At 43.1% G+C, this 27721-nt stretch overlaps 1 protein-coding gene across 1 annotated transcript; it reads left to right on the top strand.

Annotated features, from left to right (window-relative positions):
• LOC108883153 (PDZ domain-containing protein 4) lies at positions 1 to 27307 on the top strand. The gene is made up of 17 exons (XM_018676053.2): positions 1 to 142; positions 6245 to 6298; positions 8058 to 8160; positions 9613 to 9859; positions 9949 to 10033; positions 11453 to 11551; positions 11884 to 11946; positions 14296 to 14397; positions 18717 to 19195; positions 19381 to 19585; positions 20770 to 21196; positions 21499 to 21913; positions 22029 to 22099; positions 22286 to 22632; positions 23171 to 23311; positions 23466 to 23578; positions 25190 to 27307. Exons 2-17 carry the CDS (start codon positions 6275 to 6277, stop codon positions 25413 to 25415), a joined length of 3147 nt encoding a protein of 1048 aa, XP_018531569.1. The 5' UTR covers positions 1 to 142; positions 6245 to 6274; the 3' UTR covers positions 25416 to 27307.
• Positions 27308 to 27721: the final 414 nt, after the last annotated feature.

The raw sequence follows: 27721 nt of genomic DNA, 5'->3' as shown, positions 1-27721 counted from the left end.
TTCTGCTGTTTAAACACTGCTGAGGTTTGGAGCTGTGAACAGGCTGCTTCAGTCAGACAGAGGAACAGGAAGACGCTGTCATGTAGGAGGAAATGTGGATTAAATTCTGCTTTGACAGAAGCATCAGTGGGCTGCCTGGAAGGTAAAAAGGAAATGTGTTTGGATTATGAATCATAATTAAAAGTGTTTTGTGGAGACGCTGGAGGTTTCCTGGAGGTTGGAGCTCTGTGTCCACTCCGTCTGTTGTGTTTAGATTCAACAGAATCTAAAACACAACAGACGTGTTTTAGTTTTGTTTGTGGGAGCAGGTTTTTCTTGATGAAGGTGTGTATTGTTGTGTTTGCTCTCTGCAGATGTGAACACTTCCTTTGTGGCGTCTGCACGTTGTGTTGTCACATGAAAACCCTCTGATTTAATGTGAAGCCAGTGCATTGTGGGAGTTTTTATCCAAATGATTAGTAGTTGAAGTGATTGTTTGATTGGTCTCTGGTGATAGTTCACCTCCTGTTCCTGCTGCTGTTTGTCTCAATGAGAATATTTAAGTTGAATCTTGATTTCTGACCAGAGCCGGAGCGACTCTGTCACGTGTGAGCAGAAGAAATTTCAATTTAATTGAATTTAATTGAATTTCTGTATTTTCATTATTTCTCATCCATGTATTTATTCACTCATTCTTTCATCTATTCACTGATTCATTCCCCTGTGTGACAGAATAATCTCAGGGTGGGGGAGGGGTGGTGGGATACAGGGCCTATAGTCAGTCAGTGTGGTGGGGGAATTTATCTTTGATTTTGATGTTAAAGCCTCTTTATTTCTCTTCTTGCTGGATTTGTTAGAGCTGCCTGCAGTTGTTTTGTTACATCAACATGTTGCTTTGAGTTTATCCTAAGTTATTGAAACACAACATGAATCAGTGTGTGTTTTCTGAAGCTGACGTCGAGCTGTGAGCCTTGATCACGTTTTATTTTCTGATAGAAAAACTTTTCTAAATGTTTCTACTTTTAACTTCCTGTTGTTTCCATGTGATGTTTTTTGGAGCAGAACATGGAGCTGTATCTGTGTGTGTTCAGAGATCATGACTGTAGATGAGCAGATACTGTCTATCTCCTGACACACACTGAACACACACTGTGTGTGTGTCAGACGATATCTCTCTTCTAATCCACAGTCACTGTCTGCTCTTTGTAGTTAATAATAATCTTCAGGTCTGTTCTCAGCTTGACTTCCATTAGACTCACAGTCCAGAGGATTGATAGAGGTGAGAGGTGAATGGAAAGAAAGAAATAGAGACTGAAAGTAGAAATCTCTTTCTAATGGCTGAGACTCCTCCTCTCCTCCTTTTTCCCTCTTTCTTCATCTCATGTGTCGTGTTTTGCATTTTCACCCTCTCCTCTTTCTCCTCCTTCTCTTCCTTTCTCCTGATTTTACTTTTCATCTCTGCCTGGATTCAACCGTCATCTCCTCTTTCTTCCTCTCTTCCTCTCTCTGACCGCTCCCCGTCTCCTCGTTCAGCTCTCCCCCTCCCTCCCCTGGGTATGATTATAGTATCTCTGCTTTCCCCTCGGCATGCTGGGAATGAAAAATGGATCCCTCATCCCATCTCTTTCTCCTCAGTGTGTGTGTGTGTGTTCATGCACTACAGGGAGTGTGTGGGTGAAAGAGATAAATGTCAGAGGAAAGTGTGTTGATGTGGAACTATTTCTGTGTGTGTGTGTGTGTGTTGATAGATGTGGTGGAAGTGTGTGTTGATGGAATCAGTAAATAGTTAATGAGCAGGGAGGAGAAGCGTGTTGAAGCCCCAGGAGGTGATATTGATGGAGACTCCGACACATTCAACACATGGCAACAGCAACACAACAATAAAAATAATCACCATCAGCTCCATATGTTCATGTGCTGCAGTGATCAGGACAGTTTAAAGCTGCATATGTGTGAGTCCTTTATTTAAAAACCCAGTGGGGCTGAAAGCTGAGGACACGCCGTCTGTTTAACTGCTGGTTTTCACTCGTCAATACTTTCATGTTAATCAGCCTCGCTGCCTGTTTACGTGTCTGATTCTGAGCGAGCAGAGAGGCTGTGGTGATGGTTCATGAAATATCTCAACAAACAGATTCGTTGCCATTCATTTCCTTACAGACATTCATGACGCTTGGTTGGCGTCGCTTTTCAATGCACCAGGAACAGAAAGAGAACCACAGAAGAGACTGTGGATGTGAACCTCGGTCTCTGGTGTGAGAGTCGTGCACTTTGTACACTCTCCATCCAGCCAAACTTCTTCCAGGACTGAGCTGACCTTAATAAACATAGCACTGGATTCATTCGTTCACAGAATCCGCAGCCTCTGCTCGTTGAAAACTGACACTAAAGAGGTTCTGACCAAACGTTCCTCTGTGATGAGTTGGGATTGAGAACGTGTTGCTTAAAAACTCAGGTACTGAATTCATGTTGTGAATTTACAAGAAATGTCAAAGTTTAGTGCCGAGGTAAAAAGTCGTGTGTCCTTCATGTAACAAGGCGGAAAATAAGCCTGTGGAGCGGAGGATGGAGTGTGTCACCAACCTGAAACTCATCCTTAACAATTCCTCAGTTGCCATGCGAAGATGCTGCAGAAAGAAAAAGTTGGTAGACTGTTAAATCAAAGTCCAACAGCCTCCTAACATTTACTTACTAGCACTGAGTGCAAAGTGCAGCTGAGGCTGATGGGAAACTAGTCAGTGGTTTTGCAGATATTTGGTCATAAACTAAAGCAGTGACAGGCTGAGATACTGTAATTTAAACTCAGAGTTGTGGAGATATTTTACTCAAAACCACAAATTTCAAAAGTCAGGAGCTCTCCAAAGTCAGCAGGATTCATCATCTGGGAACGATCAACCAGAAGAACATTATCCTCTGTAGAGCCACGGTATCATAATGATTCCCTGTCCTGTGGGCTTTGATTGGCTGGTTGTAAAACAAATGTTTACAGATTCATTAACGTATTTGATTTCATGCACTTCTCTCTGAGACACGGACACTGTAGGCTCCATGGATCAGAGATCAATCCATGAATTAGACTGAAGTCTGGAGCATAATGAAGGCACAGAGTGAGAACACTGGTCTGTATAATAATCAATATTCCAGCAGTAATGAAGGGTAATGAAGTCTCACCTCAAGCTTCCATAATTTAAAACTCAAGGTAAATTATTAACTAAGCTCTTGGTTACAACATGGAATCAAATAACACACAGCTGGGTGTGATTTTTAATGAAGTGTTGAGGCGTCTGTGGTGACTACCTGTTGAAAACGATCAATAATCCATCGGAGCTGGAATCAGACACAACGGGCTTCTGATTTAGATTCGTCCTGTTCGACCAAACACAAAGCTCCATTAGGAGAGCCAGCTCCTGGAGGGAAGATAGCAGGGTAATCTCCAACAAAAGAGAGCAGTCAGCTCTTTTCTCCTGTTCGCTTATTAATTTCACACTTCACTTAGCTGTGATTTCTGTCAGGCTAATGTGGTGGAGCCCAGTCGGGACGCTTGTTGTTACCGTCCCTGTAACCACACATACACACCAGTATAATGAGCCGGCGCACAGCGGGGAGCAGGGGAACGTCGTAATTATCACGCACAGGAAAAATCACACGCTCACACTCCACTGCCAGGTCCACAAACACAATGATACTGGTGCAGGGAGTATCCACACCTGCCCGTCCCATCCATTAATCCACCTCTCTGCCAGTCAATCTGATCACAGGTACAACCACAAACACTGACAGAGGGAGGGAACATCCAGGTTATTACATCAATTAAAACGGAGATAAAACTGGTCGTAAAACATGACGACTGAATTGAAATGATTAAGTATAATTAGAGATGTAAATTTGATGTGTAATGTGCATGTTTTGTTAGTTGCCCATATTTTTCCTTTTCTGTCCCTGTGAACACACAGAACATTAATGCAGCACTGATCCTGTGAAGACTCCAGTTACAGGATGTTCCTGTTTGTGTTTTACAGTCTGGTCTTTTTCCACTGCAGAACAGAAAGCAGAGCAGACCTGAATGAACCCACTTCTTCATCCCGTCATTATGATGTCGACACACATCATCTGCAGCAGAAGCAGCGATATTAACTCAGAAAATGACAAAAATGCAAACAAATTTTTTTACACAAAGATAAAATTATGATTTCAGGGCTACGAAGGTAAGAGGCAGAATCTTTCCCCTGAGACAGACCTTCACTCTCCTTCCACAGACAGACAATAAAGATTATACAGCAGGTTGTTAAGGCAGCAGAGAGCCATGGCTGAATGGTCAGTACCAAGGATTCAGGTTTAAAGGTCCAGGAGCCTTGGTGCTGTTTCTGGGAGGGAATGTGATCAAATATTTACTCTCTGATGATATTGATGTTAATGTCTGTAGCTCAATGAGGAAAGTGCAAACATTTGAGTGCAAACATGTTCTGTTAGTGAGGGTTAATCTGGGCTTTGGTGCATGAGAAACTGCTCTGTTGGAAACAAATGAGCTCATGAGCATGTTTAATATTTTCTGTATTTATAGGCAACAATATAAAACTGATCAACAGACACTTTGATCTGACTCTGAGCCTGTGAACCTGCAAACATGAGGCTGAAATGATTTTATCTGAAATCAAAGAGGGAAAAAACGACCTGGTGATTTTTTGACTTCTTCACTTTGCTTCACCCTCAAATGTCTGCACTCAGAGAGACAGCCTGGTAATGTCATCTTCTTCAGTCATGTCCATAAAAACCATCTGATTATTTCTCAAGCAGCAGACCAAAACCAGAGCCTTTAAAATCTCTAACAAACCACAAGAGGTGGGCGCTGACTCCGAGGTCTGGAACCACAAACTGAAGAGGCACACACACACACACACACACACACACACACACACACACACACTTTTGTATCCCAGAGAAATGTGTTTTGTCAGGCTGCAAATTCCAGGCCGACCTATTTAATGGCAGATGAAACACACACAATCACTGACCGGGTCACAACAGGCCTGATAGATGATTGTGGTTATTGAGTGGATATTGACTGGCTCAGGCCTTATGTTCACTGACACACACACACACACACACACACACACAGCCAGACAACCTGCAGAAGCCATGTAATGCATAACAATCAGCTCAGAAACAAAGGCAGGGAGGAGGAGAAGGTGTTCGACAGAGCTTTGTGTTTGTGTGCATCCATGTATTCATGAGCTGGTGTGCCCTGTGTGTGTGTGTGTGTGTGTGTGTGTGTGTGTGTGTCTCACCTGGAAGTAGCAGTTTAGCCTGTTCGCTCAGAGTCCTCCTGCATGTGTCTTCAGGCATTAGTCTGACGAGTGTGTGTCTGCGGACATTAACCTGACGAGTGTGTGTCTGCGGACATTAACCTGACGAGTGATGATTCCAGCAGCTCTGAAAAGCTAATAACAAAGACACACACTGTATTTTTATGATTACATTACAGACACACAGACACACCAGCAGAAACATCCTCATCAATAATTACCACCATGTTCATTCCGAGCAGGTGTTTCTTTTCATATTGCCCCCAGAGTGACGCCTGCGCTCGCTCTGTTCTGCTCACAGCTACATTACTTATGCTAATGTGCATCGCTGGCGGCTCATTGTGTGTAAGCTAGTTATGAGCTGTTGATTGAGGTGGGAGAGAACCAGGGGCCAGAGACCGAACAAATGAACATCTGCTCTGCCCTTGAGCAAAACACAAGGTGGGTGTCACCTGACACGCCCTTAACGTGTCACCCGGCATCAAACTGAAGGTCCAAACAAGTGGAGGGTAGAAAATGGGACGTACTCGCCCTGAGGTGGAACTGAACAGTGTTTAGGACGGACTCTCCAGGTCGTGGTTTTCCAGAAAAAGTTGGATCAAAGGAAAATACTCAAACAGACCAGTGGAGATGTTTGATTTACAAACCGAGGCTGCACAGACTGACGAGTTTTCCAGGGAACCAGGTTTTATAGAAGAATCTCTATAAAAAACACTGTACCATCTCTGATCAGCCACCTGTGAAAACACCTCTGTGGCCTTTAAAATGCTGCGTCTGCCAAATATAACCAACACAATGGAAAATATGATAAATATTTCTAAAGATACAATAAGTATCAGACACTGTTGTGAATTTGAACAATACATGAAGAGTGTGTCTTTGTAATTTTCACATCTGTTCTCTTGGATTTCTCCACCTCACCTCAGTAACACCATCTATCTCTGTCTCCCTCTTTCCCTCATTAGCAAAAAGGCTGGAGCAGCTCCCTGCGGCCGATGGACAGACACGGGAACATAAAGGTAGAGTGCACTCTGAAGCTGCCATCGTTTCAGTGATCCTCCTCCTGGCCTACATCCCTCCACCCGCCTCCCATCAGTCATCTTTAATAAGGTTCCACTCCCATACAGCTGATGATAGATAGAGAATATTTCCTCCCAGACTGTCACCTACACCGCCTTTAATCACTGATTCATCTCAGGGAGGTTTGATAAGTTGTTCTGAGCAACATCTAGACTCTGTCACACGTTCACATCTGCAGCACTTTGCCTCTTGATCAAAGTAAATCACACTTTATCGACTGTGTCCTTCTGACTCAGTGTGCATGTGTTTACACTGGAAAATAAAGCATGTACTCCAACTATCTTGACGGTGCTGTTGTCCCACAATGCAACACTCGAAGGAAATGAAGCTGGGAAAAAATGGAAGGTGGTGAAACAGGAACGTGTCGACAGAAATCTTCTTTTTTATGTCAAAGCATAAAATAAAAAAAAAATCCTGATTACAGGATGGATCCATTCCATCAGGAATAAAACCTGTTTCCACTTCCACGTGTGCCCCTGACTGTTGCTTAATGATGAAAAACAAACCAAACTAAATTTCCTTTGGGATGTTGATGAGTCTGCTGTTGATGTGTTGTTATGATTCAGGGTAAGTCAGAGACGACCGGCTTAAAGAAGTGATAGGTGTTTCTATGGCAACCATGTTTTTCCTTGGCTCTTTCCTTGGCCGTCCCCATCAACACATCCAACATGTTCAGTTCACCAACCAGCGTGTCCTCTTCAGTCTCAGTTGTTCTGCAGTTAAAGTTTCTTTTAAAGGAAACCATGAACTCAGTTCAGGACCCCAGTTTGGAAACTGACGACAGTCTGACCCTGTTTTCCAGAGTTCAGTTCATGTAGGATGAAATTCCATGGGAATTAACAGGAATAAACTGGAAAATTTGCAAAATTGCAGGTTAGCAATTTGTATTTTTCAAATTTGTATTAGTTTGTAGTTGCAGCAGTTTGACAAAACTAAATGTTTATATTCATGTTTGTACAGTTTGTATAAATGACCCCAAATTTTCAGTTCATTCCTATACATTCCAGTTAATAGTGAATTTTTCTAAAATTCCCCAGCTTAACTTTCCATGGAAAGTTTCTACTCCTCTGTAACTCTACTCAGATGTCGTCTGTAGCAGCTTTACCAGACCAAACCACAACGCGTGTCAGAAACAAGCTGATAGAAGTTGGTTTATCAGCTCAAACCAGAGAGACCACAGGTGTTCTGAATTATGCAGCCGCCCTGATTCATTATCAGTCAGCCTCCGGCCGTTCACCTTTACTTTTTTATCATATTCCTCAGACGCCTGATTCCTAAATTCTGGGTTGATTAATTAATCAGCAGTTTTTTCCCCGTTGCTTCCAGTCCTCATTTGTCAGGCAGTTCTCATGTTACACTGTTTAACATTATGTCCAGTCGTTCTGTTCAACACTTTGGAGTCAGACACATGATTTCAGACAGAATTCACTGCACACACACCCCCTGCATGTTCTGTCACACCCATTCAGATCATAACAACCAGAGCCGTTGCATCCACTCAGTATGTTACTGTGAGGTGATGCTGAATTATTGGGAGCAAACAGGCAGAAACATGAATCTCTCTGCAGCTCTAATGTATTCTCATTCATCTTTTATTTCTTCAGATGAACTGCATCTATTCTTTACTCACTCTGCCTCTGCCCCTTTATAAATGATAAATCTATAAAATACATATTTCAAATCTCATCCTCTCTTCAGGTCAGAGGACGGAGACCCTCTCAGCTCCCACTAGACAGACCACAAAACTCCCAGGAGCCTTTGCACCAACCCGGCTCGGCCCGCAAGAGTCACAGGAGGAAAGGTAAATCACCTGACAGATGGATGTGTGAACACGTTTTATTTTTCTGTTCTTTCCTTTCAGCCGTCTGAAGCTCTGAGCTGCTGTCAGACAGGAATCCTCTTTATTCTCCTCATCTTTTGACATCTTCTTTTCATCACTTACTACGCTTCGCTTTATCCTCTTTCTCTTCTTCCCACGCTCATCACATCTCGTCTTATCTTTTCTTCTGATTTCTCCTCTTTGTCACATTTTGTCATCTCTCATCTTTTCTCCTGACACTTCCTCTCATCTCATTTTCTTAAATATCAAATCATTTTGTGTTATCACTTGACATTTACCATCTTTTCAGATGTTGCTGCAGCGTCTTATCATTTCTGTTTATCTGTTCCAGCATCAGCTGCATGTCATCTGTCTCCTTCCTTATCTACTAGTTTCTATCCTTTATTTATTCAACAGTTGCTGTGATAAAAATCCTTTCACCATGCAGTAAATATAGATTCAGCTTCACACCTTCCATCACACAGTTTGGGTTAATATGGGTTATTTCTCTTGATTTCGTCAGCTCTTCATGATGATCTGAAAACTGAACATTATTTTTTAGTAAGTTAAGACATAGCATTAAAAACTAACAGAGCAGCTGCAGCTCCTCTAGTGAGGCAGTGTGATATTTTAATGGCCCACCATGCAAACTCACAGGTGTCTGACCTGGGAGTCTGTCAGAGCCGGCTGGAGACTGCAGAGCAACAGAAAATGAAAGCTAAGAATCCATCTATCATTTGGGCTTAAAAAGAAAAAAGAAACAGAGACAAATCAAATGTTCTCAGGACTGAGGTGAAATGTGAAAAGAACATGGGAATGGTCTTAAAAATGAAATGTAACAAAAGCTTTTTCTCTACAGTCTGTGGCTTCAGCCCAGTCGACTCAGTGATGGATTCTGGGCTACTCTTGGTTTGGGGTTTTGGTTGGAGACGTCCCACTTTAACCAGCACAGAACTAGAGATGTCAATAGATCTGTCTCAGGGCAAAAGCACAGGCTGCAGGCCAGGTGACCGAACACTGAAACATTTTCAGCCTGCTTCTTTCTTACTGTTACAAGTCACTGTCACTTTTTTAAATGACATTTAAACTCCAATCTTAAACTGGATGAAGGATTTCTGTCACTGGACGTCTGGTTCTTAAGGAATCAGAGAAACAAGCTGAGCAAACAGCCCTGCTCGACGTCCCGTCAACCCAACAGCATCACAGAGAAACACTGACTTCATTCAGTGTTATTTTAACTGGAGTTCAGGCTGGGGTCTCCATGGATCTGGCTCATCCTACAGATGCTGGATCAGATTTAGGGATCTGAGGATAGGACCAGTTCCCGTAAAATCTACTGATTTTACAGAACCCTAAATCAGCGGGGCGCCCCTTTAACAGCTGGACTCAGCTCATTTCTGTGTCTTGTTAATCCTAACACCCTCCACCCCTCAGGTACATTCGTGTGCAGCGGTAACGGGACGGGCAGCAGCTCCATCTCCTCCGTTGCCATGGTGGCCATCCCCGGCTGCGTCGACAACGCCACGCAGACGGACATCAGCTTCCAGAACATGATGACGCTGGGGAGGAGCAGAGGCCATCACCACCACCACCACGGCCGAGGAGGCGCCTCCTCCCCTCCACCACCTCCCCCTTCTCCTCCCCTCCCTCACCTCGTGGGACCATACGGGATCAACGAGTTGTATGTCCTTACTTGTTGCTGTTGAATCAATATGAAAAATCAATAATGTTGGATATGATGGTGATTTATTTTCTTCCTTGTCCCTCCAGCTGTGTGTTTGAGTACAATGACCCCACTGACTACTTTGACGTCTCTCATCATGAGGTGGACCGACAGGATGACCTGGAGTACGAGGTGAGAACCGCCAATCAGAGTGAACTCCAGAGACCGGAGCAGTTTCAGAAACACACCAACAACCCTGCTGCAGTCAAAGTCTCTGAGATCACATCATCCTGATGTTTGATGTGAACATTAACTGAAGCTCCTGACCTGTACCTGCAGGATTTTATGTACTGCACAGCTGCCACCTGATTGGAAAACTAAAAAGAGTCTGACGGAGCAGAATGTCGTCAAAATGCAAACGTTTCTGGGACGATACCAGGTTTTCACCTTCAGTAATCAACACATGCTCCGTGAGGACGGCATGAATTTAATGCCTTTTAACCTTTGTACAGTTCAGTGCCTTGCTTAAGGGAAACTTAACTTGACGTTACTGAGAGACGAGTGTATTTTAAAAACAAACTTACTTTTACAAGAGTTTGTTTCAGGAGAGAGGAAGGTGGGGAGGGAAAAGGAGACTGGATGGTTAGAGGTAAGAGAAGGAGAGGAGGATAGAAATGTAAAGCTAAGTATGGGATTGAGAAGGATGAGTGAGGAAGGAAAGAAGGGAGTAACAAGGTGAGGAGATAAATAATTGAATATTAAAATGAAGATGGAGAAAAGAAGTGGAAGGAGGATGAGAGGGGAGGAACAAGTGAGGAGAGCCATGAACTGAGAGCTGGAGGATGGAAAAGGACGGTGAGGAGGACAGAGAGAGGGAAGGAAAAAGGAAATAAAGATTCAGTGTTTCTGCTTGTGTAGCGAAACAAATCCACAGTCGTCAGAAATATTACCAGAACACACTGAGCTCTGCAAGCTGTCGTGTTTTGTGGAGAAAATCAGGATGAATGATGGTCAGACTGGTTTTAGGTTTCTAAAAATGGCTCTCAGCTCAGTTTATAAATGTCTAATGGCCCACTGTTTTAGCTGAATGGCCCCTTTTTCTTTCTCTGCTCCATTGGTTCACGGCTGTTTCCTGAGACAAACGGCAGTTTGGTCATTAAAGGACTCAGTAAAGTGGAAACGCTCTCGCTCTTTCAGATACCAAAGAGACTTCCTGTTCCTCCTCTGCCTTGTCTAATTCATGGTCACTCTTTCCTCTGCTCTCTTTCTCTCCCTCGTTCATTTTCCAAATCCAAACTTAAATCACCTCCTCTCTGCTTCCTTCCCCTGTTGATGTCAACTAAAACCAGATTAGGACAGCTACAGTCCATACTGGTTTTTGGTGGTTCTAACTGGTCTAACATTTAAAACAAGCAAATAATTCACTGCAGTGGAATCAATGCTGTCAGTGGATTTGCTCACGTCCGTGTCGACTTCAGCTTTGATGAACTCTGACAACAGCAAACTGTTCTGACAGGGCTGACCTCTGAGAGAGCCAGAGAAACACCAGCTAAAGACCAGCACTGCCAGTCAGAAACTAATCGATCATTCTTCCTCCCCCTCTTCATCCAGGAGGTGGAGCTGTACAAGTCCAGTCAGCAGGAGAAGCTGGGTCTGACAGTCTGCTACAGGACGGACGATGAGGAGGATCTGGGGATCTATGTCGGAGAGGTGACCACAGGAAAAACTGATCTACTCTTCATCCCGTCATTCAGCTCCTCCTGAGTGCATCCGCTCACTGAATTCACCTCCGATATTTTCACTCATATACATAAAAGTCTGGTCATGATGTTGTTACGGTTTCTTTGCATTCAATTAATCTTTCATCTTTGTAGTCATCCAACCTTTCCTTCATATAGTTATTTATCTATTTATTTATTTATTACATCCATCTTTTAATCTCTTCACTCATTAACTCATCAGTTACTCTCTTTCCATTCACTCAGCCAATTTATATTTATCTGTTCCTTAATTCAGATCTTTCTCTCTCCGTCTCACCCCAGGTGAATCCAAACAGCATTGCAGCAAAGAATGGACGCATCAGAGAAGGAGACCGGATATTACAGGTACAAAAACGCTCGTTTAAACAGTTCTGGTTGTTCTTTCTCTCTTGGTGCAACCATGACAGGAGTAAGAGTACCAATACACCGATTTAGAAATACTCTAGAATACAAGTAGAAGCCATGCATCCGATACTACAGTCAATGGAAGCAGTGTAATCCAATGGACAACTGTCCACGTTAAAGTACATCCACTTTTTTACCACTGACAGACTCAGATTGTTATTCTGAGAGAGACAGAGCTTTATTTATCTCTATAGATCACCACCAGACTCCACTGACACAAACAGGGATTTCACTGAGCAGAGCACAGGAGCTGCTGGAATAGTGTGTGTTAGTGTGTTTGTGTTACTGTGTGACTTTCAGTGGTGGAAGAAGTAATCAGGTCCTTTATATAAGATCCTTACATAAGTTGAATGTAATGTAATGACACACTATTGAATGCTGACCTTCCTGCATAATGAAAATACAAACGTCCTCTGTCAGACTCACTGGAGCCACGAGGGTTAAAAATAGATTCAAATCAAACTATGTAAATTTATACCTGAAACTCCCGGGACGGTCTTGTCCAATCAGAGAGAGCTGTCAGCAGCCCAGTTACTGCTGTCCTAAAAATAGACAGAGACAGAGATGGAGGGGAGGGGGCACCATTGTCACCCTGTGTTACCACCACATTGTTGTGCTGTTTGTCAGACCATCAGAGACCACTGATAAAACTGTCGGACTTTCAGACTCTCAGATCTAAAACACACAATGAGACAGGACGCTTTCTGTAATTGCTCAACTTTTGACAAAAGACAAACTAAGTGTGTCCCCTGCTGTGCTCTGACTGTAATGAATGAGGGGGTGTGAGATCTGAAACATCACAAAGCACTAAGACGTTTCAGATACGCCTGCTGTTCTCTCACCATGCTGCCTGCGTGGCTGATAAACTGGTTTTTAAAAAGTCATTTACTTAGTGAAGAGATAAGTGAAGTGTGGTAGCATGTGAATTTAAATGATGTAAATATTTCTGACACAGCCGTCTGGCCATAATTGCTTTGATAAAAGTAACTGTAGATTATGGATAGTGCAGCATGTGGCAGCATTACAGTACTGATTTAAAGTTAGAAACTGAAAATCTCTCAAAATTAAAAGCAGAGAATTTAAAGCCTCTCTGTTGCAGCAGGATGTCACAATAAAAGAATCAATGAATGACTTCAATAGATTTAAAGGACTGTGTTATAATTAATACTAAAGCTTCACTGAATCACTGAAATTCTGCTGATGTGATTTTACTTGAGTGGGAGTTTAACCTCCTCTCTATCTTGATAGAAGCATGTTTTTGTTTCTGTTTGTTTTTTTCTTCGAGAGCTCTGACGATGAAAACTGAGCGTGAATAACTTTGTCTTCCTGACATTTCTTCTCTCATTATCCTCCGACCCTCCACATGACGACCTCGTGAAAACAGCGTTAGGGAAAAGGTAAATCTGGTATGTGACCAGAATAGACCAGCAGCACCTGGCATCGCCATGGTTACCTGGCAGCGGACCAATGATGTCAGCACCGGTTCCCATGACAGCCGTCACCGCAGAGATAAAGGCCTTTTGGACAGATGTGGTGTCACGCTGCAACTTTGGGGAACATACCCGTCAAAACAAACCTACCCCGTCACATAATTCATGTTTTATAATCAGAGTTTTATTCTGCCAATAGATTAAATATAAACAGAAATCCCAGGTTCTGAGGTGAAGCCTCACGTCTTCTCTCTGTTTTTATTTTCAGTTTTATTCCAACAGTCTCAGGTCGATCAAAATGTCACATCTCAGTGTGGTGAGGTTAAAGGACCATACTTCAAACATGGCAAACTATAACACAATGAAAGAACACATGATGCTCACTGTGATGGATTAGTTACAGCATCTAGCTCAGCAGGTATGCAATGCAATATATTAGAGCTGCAACTAATGGTAATTTTATCAGCAGTGAGAAATGTCATCACCGCCCCCGAGAGTGAGAAACCCAAAGCTATTCTGTTTACCATCCTACAACAAGAAAACATCCTCACATCAGCTGGAACAAGACAATGCTTTGCTTTTTCTCACTGTTTTTCCTTGAAAAGACTGAAACAACTGAACTGACTGATCAACTGATGGACTTATTGTTTCACAGCTACAGTACTGTGGCAACATGGCTCACGTCACTGTAGGATGATTTTTCATACTGTTGAGAAACTGCTGCCTGGAGGGAAAATAACAATAAGATCTGAAACACTGTAGTGTCCTTTCAATGTGCAAAATACTGTGGTGAATGTGATGTGAGTTTTACTGAGGAATATGAAGAAACTGATGTGGTTTATCTTCCTCATCCGTCCAGATTAATGGAGTGGATATTCAGAACAGAGAGGAAGCAGTGGCCATTTTGACCAGAGAGGACAGCATCAACTTCTCCCTGCTGCTGGCCAGGCCTGACATAGAGGTGAGGTAACACAACACAACACAACACAACACAACACAACACTAGTTACCACATCTAATGGAAAAGTCTGGTGTTATTGGATCTCAGTGCTGCTTTGGACCCAGTTGACAACCAGTTACTGTTCGTCTTCTGTTCAACATCTACACGCTCCAACCAACCCCGATTATGGAAAACAACTAAACATGTTACTGTAACCATGTGGACAACAAACCAACCTGTACAGCAACATCACCAAGTGACTGTGGTCTCATATAAAAAGTACAGAGCACAGATATTTCCTGTCATTTGACTGAGTGATTAATCAGTTTTTTTGTGACTGAGAGAATTGATTTCCTTGGAGAAAAGTTATCTTCATCTTCAGGTCCAGAAATAGTCGTCAAATCCATAACATGAGGTCTAACAGTGCCTCTTCACGTTCATCACTCAGCTCACTGCAGCCCACTTTACTAACCTACTTTCTCCTCGTATCACTGCTGCTGCTGCAGGTGGCCGACCAAAGAGGGGAGATTCATAAACTCCACAGTTTAGTTTGCTGTGTGGTCACACACATTCACCTCCCTCCACCCTCCTGTTGTTTACTGATCCCTCCGTCTGATCTCTCCTCCAGCTCCTCTTCCATCAGCCCAGAGTTTACATTTTCTAATTACTGGATTGTCTCAGTTAAAGGCCTGGTTCTCTGCACAGTTGACGTTAATAAAGGAGCTGCTCAGCAGCATATTTACAGAGATTACTGAGGGTTATAAACAGTAACTTTTATTAAACCTTATTCCACCTGCAGCTGCACACACTGCAAACACAATGACAAGTCGTGTGAATGCCAAATACTGCACAGCATGATATAATATTCTGTCATGATGGGCAGGTCGACACAAAGAATGTGTCTTGGAGTAAAAACAGAGCAACAGTAAGCTCATATAAACTACTGAAATAAATGAATAAAAAGTCCAGGTGAGCAGAACCTGTCAGAGGAGTCTCCTCAGCTACTGCACATTCATCATTGGATCCTGTATAGCTTTACATATCGAGCCCACACCTCTGTGTATATATGAATTTTTAAGCTGTATAGCAACTCCTTGCCACCACCTCATCTGGCTAATGACAAATTATATAAACGATCATCACTGCAATAAAAAGACTTGTCTTACTAAAAATTCACTGCACTGGATCTTTAACCCTGCAGCTCCAGTCATGTTCACAATCAGCCTTTTTTCTTCCCATCAAAAATGTCATTTACATAATATACATTTATACCTGTGTGTGTACTCTCTGTGTGTCCTTATACACACACACACACACACACACACACACACACACACACACAGCACCATGATGAATGTTTCTAGTATGACAGCAGGTCCCAGAGTGTGTGTCTACATGTGCTGACTGAGGAGGAACCACAGCACGGCATATTCATACACGTCAGTTAAAACACACACTTTCATACATATTCAGTGATGAATGTGCACAGTGTGTGTGTGTGTGTGTGTGTGTGTGTGTGTGTGTGTGTGAATGAGCCGTCAGTCAGTCAGTCTGTATTTAGACCACTCTGACACTTCAGCCAGTCAGATCTCCTTGAAATGAGAGAACAGGGGATGATGGATGTTTTATCGACTAAGCAAATAACAAATTAGGACGTGATGGGGGAGCAGCTGTGACGAGAGGGAGGGAGAGGGAGCAGAAACACCCAGAAGAGTTTTCTATTCAAGTGTTACGTTCATCAAATGGCAGTACACAACAAAACCACACCAACGGGTCAGTGCGTCCAACTCAAAACAAGGATCATCTGTGGAAACTGGAGGTTCAGTGACAGTGAAGGACACTGCATTAAATCAACCTCTACATTTTTTACCCATATGAGTCCCAGTCTCAAGAAGCTTGACATGAGAGGAACTTTCCAATAATGACAATGATTCCAGTCACACTGCAAAAATCACAGTGAGACCTATGATCTGACCAAGTGTGTCCGACGTCTCAAAAGGCAGAGCAACGAAACTCCAGTGAAGAACAGCAGAACAGTTCTCCACAGATCTGTGTTCATCCACAGATGGTTCAGTCTCTACAGTGGCAGACAAACAGACTGCATTTTGTAACAAACTGCTGAAGCCAAGTGAAGACAGACAGAGGGGAGAGGTGAAGGTATCAGATGGATGAAATGATGAGGGGATGATGGATGAAGAGAGGAAAATGGGGGAGAAGTTATTTATCTCATGTGTCCTAGTTTTTCTGTCAAGGTCACAAACACACATCACACAAGTACAGACACACAAGAAGATGCATTCATGTCAGCTCATACACAACTCCAGCACAAATTCTGAGTTACACTTTTTTATTCTCAATAAATCCTAGAGAAGGACTGTTTATTCTGAGCTCAGCTCTCTGACCTTCCTCCTCTGTGGCTCTCAGCTCCAAGCTCATTGGGACTATTTGTAGCGGCGGATTAATCCACATTTGATGCTGTAGTGAGTATTTGGGGCAGCAGGACGGTGTGTGTGTGTGTTCGTGATGAAGGGATGTGTCACCCAGTAAAAACACTGAGTGTCTTTAATACTTTTTACAGTGAAGATGTGTTCACAATGAGAAAAATATAAAACGACCAGACGTATTGTTTGGTCTTATCTCTCAGACTGTGAGGCCAAACAACACGTCCTGATTTCAAGATAGAAGTACAAGAACACACACACACACACACACCCAGCATCCAAGTCTCCTCTACACAGATACTACAGGAAACAATGCTGATGTTGACAGCATTACTTCCAAGTCATCAAATCCACTCCTGTAGGAAACACAGACACGAGGCTGTCAACAATAACCCACTGTTCAGTGTCAATAAAGCAAATTAAAGTGAATTCAAACCAGTGGACTCTTGTCTAACCACAGAGCTGGTGGAGCCTCTCACATTAGATAATCCTCTTATGGAACAGAATAGAGAGTTGGCAGTATTTCTCTGCTGTTCTGCATCACTGTGCTGACAGTGCTGGAGAAATTTAACTTTTAAATCTCCAAACTCACTGATGTGTGACTGTGTGAAGCTCCTGTTAGCCTCCCAGCCTGTGTGTATTCTACTGCTCCTTTTTCCTCTCCTCTCTCTCTTCTCATCTTTAATGAGACATTTACAAAATAACTTTCTATCCATTCTCAATCAGAAGTGACACCTCACACTGCATCAGTCTGATTTTGGTTTAATACGGAGGGATGATGTGTCTTGGCAGAGCAGCAGGTTTTGTCCATGATCCCTCTGCAGATACAGTGCAGATAAAGTGCTCATCATTTCTCCACATACAACCACTGCTTTCAAACAATGAAGACTCCAAAATGACACTTTATACCATCAATATTTGAGCCATTAGGCTGAAACATAAACTCATGTTTGTGCAGAGTTGGCTGACAAGTGCAATGGACTCAAACATTTGGAAACCTCAAGGACTTTTTCAGCATATTGACAATATGTAGGGAAGAAGAAGGCAGCAGCTTAGTAACTGGATCCAGTTTCTCAGCCCTTTAATCCAACACTTTAGTCCATGGTGAAATTATTTAATTACTGGCTGAATTACAATCTAAGGATTAGTACTAATAACTTCTATGACTTGTACTTTAGTGCCACCAGCTGGGCAAAAACTGATTTAATTCCCATTACCTTCAGTCGTACTTACTGCTAACACTTTCTGTAATTTAGACTTTCATCAGTCTGTAAGCGAGGGTAACACAACATCTCCATCCTGCTTCTGTCTCTCAACCTGCATCTTTGTGTGAAACTGAGGGTCAAAGTTAAACACCTGCAGAACTAAAGACATTCCCATCATTTTACACATTAAACCAAGATGGAGGAGATAGTAAACACCTGCTTAACACCAGCCTGATGGCAATGTGACCTTCACATTTATCTGTCTGACTGTGCACAAACCAACTCACCACAGTCTTGTTAACATGTGCAAATATGCAGATGACACAACCATATTAGGTTCTATTTCCAACAGCAACGAACAAATAAATAAATCAGGCAGTTATCTGGTGCACAGACAATAACCTGCAACTTCAGGCCACACCTGAAAAACTCAGAGAGACCACATGTCCATCTCTCCCAGAATTCATTCAGTCAGATGGAACCCCAGCACAGACCACGTCATCAAAAACCCAAAGCAAAGGCCTTTCTGTCTACGGCAGCTCAGGAACCTTAGAGTGAGACACCTCCTGGTCAAACTCACTGTCCACAAAGACAAACTGTTTCAGAGGTGATTTTTCTCCTCACTGTAAGACAGACTCTAAACTCTTAAAGCTTTATTTTCATGTTCCTGTAAATTATCTGCCTTTCTTTCCAGAATGACAACCCCGTTGATCCAGAGGAGGACATGGAGCTGACTCTGGAAGGAGGAGGTTTCCATCCAAACCCCCGAGCCTCCTCCTGTTCTCTCAACTCATCTCACCTCTCTGGTTACTATCGCCTCCGCCGGGGAGGAGGAGGAGGCCTGGCCTGCACTGGAGGAGGAGGAGGAGGTAGAGAAGATGCAGGGGGTGATGTGGAAGTGGAGGAGGAAGAGGATGATGAGGGAGAGGATGGAGAGAGAGGAGAGAAGGAGGACAGAGACCCACCTGTCCCCCTCCCTCCTTTGCTCAGCCTGGCTCCGCTGCTGTCCAACAGCCAGGAGCTGGACAGCGGAGTGGGCCGGACCGACGACAGCACCCGCTACGAGGAGCTGTCAGAACAAGACCTGCTGGGCGACCAGACCAGTGCCTGTAACACCAACACCACCAACACGCCGGGCAGCACCAGGAAGTTCAGGCCGGGACCCAGCCCCAGGTAGGACAGGAGATTCAGTTTTGGTACATTAAATCCAAGAATGTCAGTATCTGTAGAGAGCATGAGAGCAGCAAAACATATAGGTATAAACTGACTTTAGCAACGTGAGCAGTAACAACTACAAACTTTCAGATTCCCAGTCTTGATGTATCACAGAAAATCCCTCCTCGTCTCCTGTAACCCAGGCCCAGTCCCAGACCCAGTCCAGGCCTCGGCCCAAGCCCCAGGCCAATCCCCAGCCCTGGGAACAGTCGAGGGGACACAACTCCTCCTTCCCTCCACCTGCGAGACCTCCAGCTCAGCTCAGACTCTCTCCCCGGCCTGGACTGGACAGCTGGAGGAGGAACAGGAGGAGCAGCGTACAGCCCCCACCACCATCACCACCACAAGGTAGATTCAAATGACGTCCTGTTAAAGAATCCCACAGACATATCAATATATCCTGCTCCTCTGTGACATGCAGCTCCACTGTTGTTCCAGACTATTAAATATACAACAGTGACACTGTTGCACTGGGTGACATGTTCCTACATTACCATGAACACACACTCTGATTCAATCCTACATACACTGTCTTTCTGCTCCAGATACCCACTATAATATCAACATGGTTCCCACCACATGCACGGTTCCCTTTTCATAGAGTTTGTTGACAATAACAAAAATATAAAATGAGGCTGGACTTCAACAGCTAATATGACCCAACGATTCAGATGGACTTCCAGTGGGACGTACTGTATACACGTACTGTAAAACCCTTAAGCTCTTATCAAGAATGGTGCACCTCAGAGAAACTGTCAGTCGTCTCATAGCAACAAGAGCTGCACCCAGTTTCCACTATGTTTACTGCTGCTGGATACAAAGAGATGAATAGTTGCACCTGCTGTCAGGAGTGAAATTATATATTTCATCCAACATACAGTATGGTTTATGTTTTTTTCAAAAGAGATTTGGAAGTCATTCCTAAAAAAATAATATATATATATATATATATATATATATATATATATATATATATATATATATACTAACTTAACTGTAGATGTCTGAAAGTGCAATTTGATAATGGATAATGACTCTACTGTATTTGACATTTAATAGAGCAAAAATGTCTTTTCATTTCCCTGAATGTCCTTTTCTGCTGCTTGACAATGACCAGTTCTTTAAAATGTTCCTTATATGAATATCTTCTGAAAACACCAAGGCTGGATCACCAGCTGGCTGAAATGGCCAACTGCCCAAAGGCCTCACACCATCATGGAGCCCAAAAGCCCCAGGTTCACTCTGCTCCATTTCTGATTAATCACAAATGTATTAGAAATCTGCACCAGGGGGCCAACAGCAATTTTTTGTCCCAGAGGCCCCTTAAAAAAAAATCCGCCCACGCACCAATATCATCCTCAGCTTACTGTGACTGAATCAATATCGAACAAATCATGATATTTTATCAGCACTATTCTCCTGCACAGAAAGAAATTCTAGATTGACAGTACTAAGATTACTGGAAGTTGTGAAACACTTTTTCATTGCCTGGTTTCTGGCTGCTAACTGACCTCTGACCTCCTGACCTGCAGCACTACCACCACCATCACCACCAGCCGCCTCTGACGATGATGATGATGATGCCGGGCCTGACAGAGGAGGAGTGCCAGCGATACCAGGAGCTACTGGAGATAAAATGCCAGTACGAGAGACGTAATGAAAAGCAGCAAAGAGAGGCAGTGAAAAACGATCGTGAAGGCATCGAAGCCGAAGCAAAAGACCAAGACCAAGACCAAGACAAAGAGGCGGATAAGGAGGGTGAAGAGGAGGCTTCTTCTTCCTCAGTGGTGGACGTGAACTGCAATGAGACTTTCAGTGAGCACGAGATGGCGCTCATTGACGAGGAGTTACGCCACCTGGAGTTTAAGTGCCGCAATATTCTCCGTGCCCAGAAGATGCAGCAGCTCAGAGAGAGATGCCTGAAAGCCTGGATGATGGAGGAGGAGACAGTGGCAGCAGGTAACCATGACAACAACTGACACTGGAATGTGTGTATGTTAAAGTGAATGAGTACTGTCACGAGCCAAAAATATATTACACTTGTGACCACACCCACTCTGCGATGTCATGATGCACTACAGTGCAATCTTACATCACTTTTGGGTTGCGTAAAATTTCAACCACTAGATGGCAGCAAATGCAGACTTTTTTCATCTCATGAGGGTAAAGTTAGGAGTGAAATTTTAGCTACTGTGCAGGTATTAATCTTTTCTAAGCCTGAAAATAAAATGTAAAAAACTATACAAAATCTTCTCTTGTAGGTGTGGATGATGACAATGATGAAAATGACGACCCCCACCATCACGAGTTGTCGGCCATCAACGAGCTCCCAGAGCGAGAGCGATCGGACGACAAAGACAGCACCAGCGCCTACAACACTGGAGGGGAGAGCTGTCGGAGCACGCCGCTGGTCAGCACTGAGCAGATCCCGCCTCTCCATGAAGAGGAGGACGAAGGAGGCCGACGACTGATGTCTCCGCCTCCTCTCCTCCCCCTTGGCCACCTCCCCCCTCTGAACTCCCCTCTTACCCCCCGTCGTCACAGACGCGACAGAGAGAGACGCCACTCGAACCTCAGCTGCTCTTTCTCCCCGAGCACTTACAGGAAGTATGAAACAGCCAATGGCATCATGGCAAACGGCTCAAGCTCCACCCCCTCGACACCCTCCAAGTTCAGGTCTTTGTGATTTTACTGCTATTATTATTATTATTATTATTATTGTTAGCTTAATTTACTAAGAGAAAATTAATAGTAATACTGGATACTTTGCTGTGTTTGCTGCCATCTTCAGGTCTCTGAGCAGAGAGGCGGGGTCGTCTTCAAGACGTGGTGTGGCTGATGGAGGCCGGGGCTCCAGAGCAGGTACAGAATTGATGCTTCTGCAGCTGAAACACTAACTCTGTGTTTTAATTAACTCACACAAAACCCGTTTCTTTTTAAAATATTGGAGACACAGATCTGCTGAAATTTTGGTTGCACATAAGTGGTAATTTTTGTTCACAGTTTACATTTTTTTGGCCATATACACTATGTTAATTACCATCGCAGGTGGAGCCACCAACAGGCCCACAGGTGGAAGTGCAGAGTCCAGTCCCTATTTCACCAGGCGACACCACAGCCACAACAAACCGTTAGAGCGATACCAGAGCTGTATGACCCTGCCCTCTGAGGGCCTGGTGGACCCTCTGGACCGAGTGAGAGACAGAGCGAGGGCCGAGGGCGAGGAGAGGGGGATGGGCACGGGCAGCAGCGGCCCGGCCAGCCCCAGGAGTGTGAACAGCGCCCCCTGCGGTCTGGAGGACCATCACACAAGAGCCTCGCGGTTAGGACTGGCCTTACCACTTGGGTTGACACAGTCATCACCAACCGCCTCACCACAACGCATGGAGTGGAAGGTAAAGACTGTGATGATACTGATTGTTTAAGGTTAAATGCAGGGGAACTAATAGTGGGCCGGAAGGTTAGAAAATAATCTAAAAATCCTTTGGAAAGCAGACAAGTAAGACAAAGTGAAGATTCAATATGATTATGTATCAACTTTCTGTGGTGATGTGATCAATTTTTTTTTCTCAATTCTATTATTCAAATTAAGTATGAAGCTAATTCAATTAAATTAAAAGTTAATAAAATGTTTTCCTCCTGTGTGTGGGTGAAAAAAATAGATACAGCTGTACTGTAGATTATTAGGACACCTACTTATGATCATGTGGCAGCAGTGTCATACATAACATCCTGCAGACAGAGGTCAGGAGCTACAGTTACTGCTCACATCAAGCAGAAATCCAGCTTTGCCTTGACAGCAGCTGGACACCAGAAAGACTTCATACAGCTAAATTAACCCAGTGGGCTCAAAGGAACCTTACTGGCCTGCCTCTGCCTGCTTTTAGTGTGACTCTGGACGAGAGGCTAATGAAATGTCCTCTTTGTGTCCAGGTGAAGATCCGCAGTGATGGGACTCGCTACGTGGCCAAACGTCCGGTCAGGGACCGTCTGCTGAAGGCCAGAGCCATGAAGATCAGGGAGGAACGCAGCGGCATGACGACTGACGACGATGCTGCCAGCGAGATGAAACAGGTAGAGTCTGCACAGTAAAAATCAAGAAGGTATTCTTTACAGGATTCAAGTGTGGATGAAGAGAATAGAGGCAGTAGACTGTCAGCACACTACAGCTCTAACAAACTGCTCATTAAACCACATGTAATTGTTCTCCAACCTATCTCCCAAACAGGGCCGATACTGGAGCAAAGAGGAGAGGAAGCAGCAGCTGCTGAGAGCCAGAGAGTACAGACGAAGAAGAGAGTTTATGATGCAGAGCCGCCTGGACTACCTCAGAGGAGACAGGTACACCTCAAAAACTTTTAATACAAGAAATAAAATGACTGAAAGTAACACCCAAATACAACCTGGAGCAGGGATTATATACAGTGAGGGTCAAGAAAATACTGAGTCAAATATTTTAGATGTAATCTGAGGTCTGAAGAGGTTTGGTAGAGATTAAATTTGGTGGTGTATGCTCATTTCATTTGCTTTTGAATCATTGTTTTCTTTGAGGTTTGTCACTGCCAAGAGCTCAGAGTTTACCCATCAGTGTTCACCTGCACATTATGATGAGATCAATGTCAACAACTAAATCCTCTTACCTCCTGCTGCTGATAAGAAGCCATTCAGTGCGAAAATCCATAAAACATCCCGGAGACAAACTCCTTGTTGATCCAAACCAATAATCCATCAGACAAACAGTCAGCTCCGCTTCATTAATGGAAATCCTGAATCCTAAAACACCGAGACCAAAACGAACAGGGAATCTTCTTTTGTCAGTTGGTGGCTGTCAAAGGTTGTTCATTGTCCACACACACCTGAGACCTGAGACCTGCACCACGAAGCAGGATTTGAGGTTAGCGCGGTAACTTAAGCTTTAACTCCTCTCAGTCTTAAGACGGTGGTTCACTTCTTATCGCGGTAAATCGCGGTGGTAACTTCGGGTTACCTGCTCCGGAGCAGGTTAACATCAGAGGATCGGATCAACACCTGTCAGCTGCCCAACTACTGACCAATCACATCACTGGAAAACCAGAGTCATCATTCTACAGGATCCCGACATGGACAAAAGAGTTTACAATAAAAAACAAACAATAAAGATCAGTTTATAGCTCTGTGGACTCGTGTTGTTCCAGTCTCTCCACATGTAACAGCTTCTAACTTCGAACAAACGGGGAGAGAGTTCAGCTGAATATTTCCCACGATTATAAATGAACATTTGAGTCAGACATGAACTCTCTCCTCTCCTCTCTCATAAACTCTGACATTACTCTCACTGTTTATCATTTATGTATTCATTAACAATAGATCCTCAGCTTGATTCTAATAACTGGAAATTATTTCTAGCGCTTCTTCTCTAGTCACGTGATCATATTGTTTATATCTCACCTTGTTAAATATCATCATTTGACGATGAACCGAATTAACCTGCAGGTGTCAGCGTTTCTTCTCATCATATTAGAAACTTCACTCATGGTTCTGATATATATATATATATATATTTTTTTATAAAACTCCACTGATCAAAACAACAAACTGAAAGCTGCAAAGAGCTGCAGAGCTGATCTGGCATCTGAGCCTAAAATACATTTCACCATGATTCCAACAGATGTTAAGTTATTTTAAGTTTGTAAGACTAGAATCTGTCAAATACGGCTTTACAGTTAGAATCATTTTACAGAGTCATTTGAATCAAAAATAGAACTTGCAGGTTTAATGTTCTTTTTAATGTATTTAGCAATAATGTGTAGTTAATGGGCTAAAATACACAGAAGTTATTGTTCATTCATCTTTTGTGTGCAAGATAAGAACTTGTGTCCACAACATATTATCTTGTGTGCACAAGGTAAAAAAAAAAAGGGTCTCATCTAGACACTGATCTAACTCAGAACTACTCTTTGGTTTAACTTCCAGGGACCCGTCATCATCAACAGGGAGCGCTGAGGACCATCAGCTGCACCCCCAGCAGGACTCCCCCAGCAACAACATCCTGTTACTGAGCCAGAAGAAGATCATGAAGAGGAGGAACCGGCGCATCCTCGACAACTGGATCACCATCCAGGAGCTGCTGGCACACGGCTCGAGGTCACCAGACGGAAAGAAAATATACAACCCTTTGCTTTCTGTGACCACGGTGTGATCTGAGGACAGAGAGGAGGGTGAAGAGGGGAAAAGAGGGATGAAGCTGATGAAACAAATTTGAAACTAAAAGATCAGAGCTTCAGATTTCTGGAAAGCTGGAAAGAAACTCACTGAAAAAGGAGAAGACTTAAGACTCAGGAGAATTAGGAGAAATGGTGGAGGAAAAGAGGAAATGTCCCCTGAACTGTCTTTGATAGTGAATGCAGGTGGAGTGACGAACGAGTGAAGGAAATGAGAGGATGGATTATACAGATGAAGAGCAGAAGAAAATAGTTGTGAAATAGTAGCGATGGAGTTAGCACTGAACAACAGGCAACAGCATTTGTTCCAGGTTGTTTTGATCACAGAAAAAAGTGTGAATAAACTTGAATGAGTGGATTAACTTTACAGGTTAGAAAGTAAGAATTCACACAATAAGTGTTGATGCCGGACTCTACAGCAGGAACTGGACTGGATCCTGATCAGGACAGAGGTCTCAGAGCCAAACATCACTGATATGAGGACAACACTTGATAGGAACCAGGTTTATCAACCTCTCTCTTTCATGACGTCCCTTCAAACTTAGTAAAGATGAATTTAAGGAGGGAACAGCTTTGAGAGACAGAGGAACCGGTTTGTTGTGGGTCACAGAATTCACCTGAGGTGGCACAAACTGAGGCGAAGATGCATCTGTGTGAGTTAAATATTTCAGCTTGAGTGAAACATTTTGCAAATGCCAGGGGTGGCATGAATGTACGAGAGGAAAAAGGAGACTGGAGGGGAGATCAGTCACACAGGTAAACACTGACCACACACACAGCTGATTGCTGGCTGACAACCAGCTAACATACAGCTGGAATATTGGCTGTTTGGGCAAATAAACACAAAGTGTTGCTGATGGTCCCACAATCAAATTAGGCAAAAATATTGTGTGGCAAAAACTGCCCTCATTTAACATCTGAACACGTTCCCCACAGTGTCCTCGCAGTGCTAAAGAAACAAAGCAGTGAAATACCATCCTGCTCATGGCTGCCTCCTGTGGGTAAAATCGCAGCGTGGTGTGATGATACACTTTCACTGCATCGAGTTCGGACAGTGAAATGCTCAAAACATATAGATAGGATGACAACCTTTGAGAGAAGAACTTCTGAATGTTACATTCTCTGTTTTCATAGAAAGAGAAAAGGAGATTCAGAGAAAGAGTGAAGTGAGACTTTTGCGACTTTATTCTCCAAGGACAATAAATGTAAAGAAATGTGTGGCGGTGACACTGGTGCAGAAACTTACTGATAAAATAATCATAAAGTATTATTGACACACGCAGCTGAAGACTGAAAACATTCAAGCAACGTGTACATTAAAGGAAAAATCCCCCTTTTATAAGTGACTGTCAGAGCTCATTGATCTGGATCATTTGTAAATCACTTCTCCAGATTTCTGAGACTCCTGGGAGGAATGGGAACCAGTATGATTGTTTTTTGTTCTTTTTTAACCTTATTATTATATGTCACATTGCTAATATTATATCCATGAAACTGTATTGCATATGGGTTTTTTTTCTGTGGCAGCAGGATGGTTCACAGTTTGGTCGGGGCTTCAGAGAACGTAGACTGTGTCTACGACTGTGTTGGGCCTTTATAAAACGAGATATTAATACTGAGTAATGAAATGCATGAATTAAGTATTGAACGTTGTGGATTATTGGACATAATTCTTGAATCTAAAGTGATGTAGTGTACAAAGCCATGTGCAGACATTTTTAGTAGTGAAAGATGTGAAAGTGCAAAAAAAAATTCAGTCAATTAAATTAAATGAAGTGAGAAATATATAGTGGCACCTGCTCTTTCTGTGAGTCACATGATAACTGTCTCAGTGGGAAGAAGTTAAAAATATTAAACTGTACCAATATTAGATGTGTGTCCTTACATTTAATTGGAGCTGCTCTCGATCCCTTTGACATTGAGTGACTGAGCTAAGATACACAAAGTCTTTGTTATACTCTTTTTAAGGTCAGGGTTCAGTCAGAGTTATGAGAGGGCAGTCTTCACACATGTTGGTGAATTTGTTTTATTTTGTTTTTTACATCTGATTTCCATTTTGATACAGAGGACATGGAGGCACAGAGGTGTGCATTTGTCTGCTGAAGTCATTCTTCATGTAGCCACCAGATGGTGCTAAATTTTCAGAAGCCACAACTTGGCTTTAATGAACATTTTTAACTATTTCATCATTTGATTTCTGTTAAAATGGGTCACTTTTTTCTGTCCTGAGGATGGTGACACAATAATAACATATGGATACAGAAAAACGTCCTCTGGTTATTTA

The sequence above is a fragment of the Lates calcarifer genome, linkage group LG6, assembly GCF_001640805.2.
Source record: "Lates calcarifer isolate ASB-BC8 linkage group LG6, TLL_Latcal_v3, whole genome shotgun sequence".
In the NCBI taxonomy this organism is placed as follows: Eukaryota; Metazoa; Chordata; class Actinopteri; family Centropomidae; genus Lates; species Lates calcarifer.
This window is presented reverse-complemented; position numbering and strand designations above follow the sequence as displayed.

What these genes read in the sequence shown, in the direction of transcription:
- LOC108883153 (XM_018676053.2), top strand. Translation starts at nt 6,275, where the DNA reads ATGGACAGACACGGGAACATAAAG. An exon ending in AGGATGACCTGGAGTACGAG is followed by an intron (nt 10,034 to 11,452) that starts GTGAGAACCGCC and finishes CTCTTCATCCAG; the next exon opens with GAGGTGGAGCTGTACAAGTC. An exon ending in CACAACGCATGGAGTGGAAG is followed by an intron (nt 22,633 to 23,170) that starts GTAAAGACTGTG and finishes CTTTGTGTCCAG; the next exon opens with GTGAAGATCCGCAGTGATGG.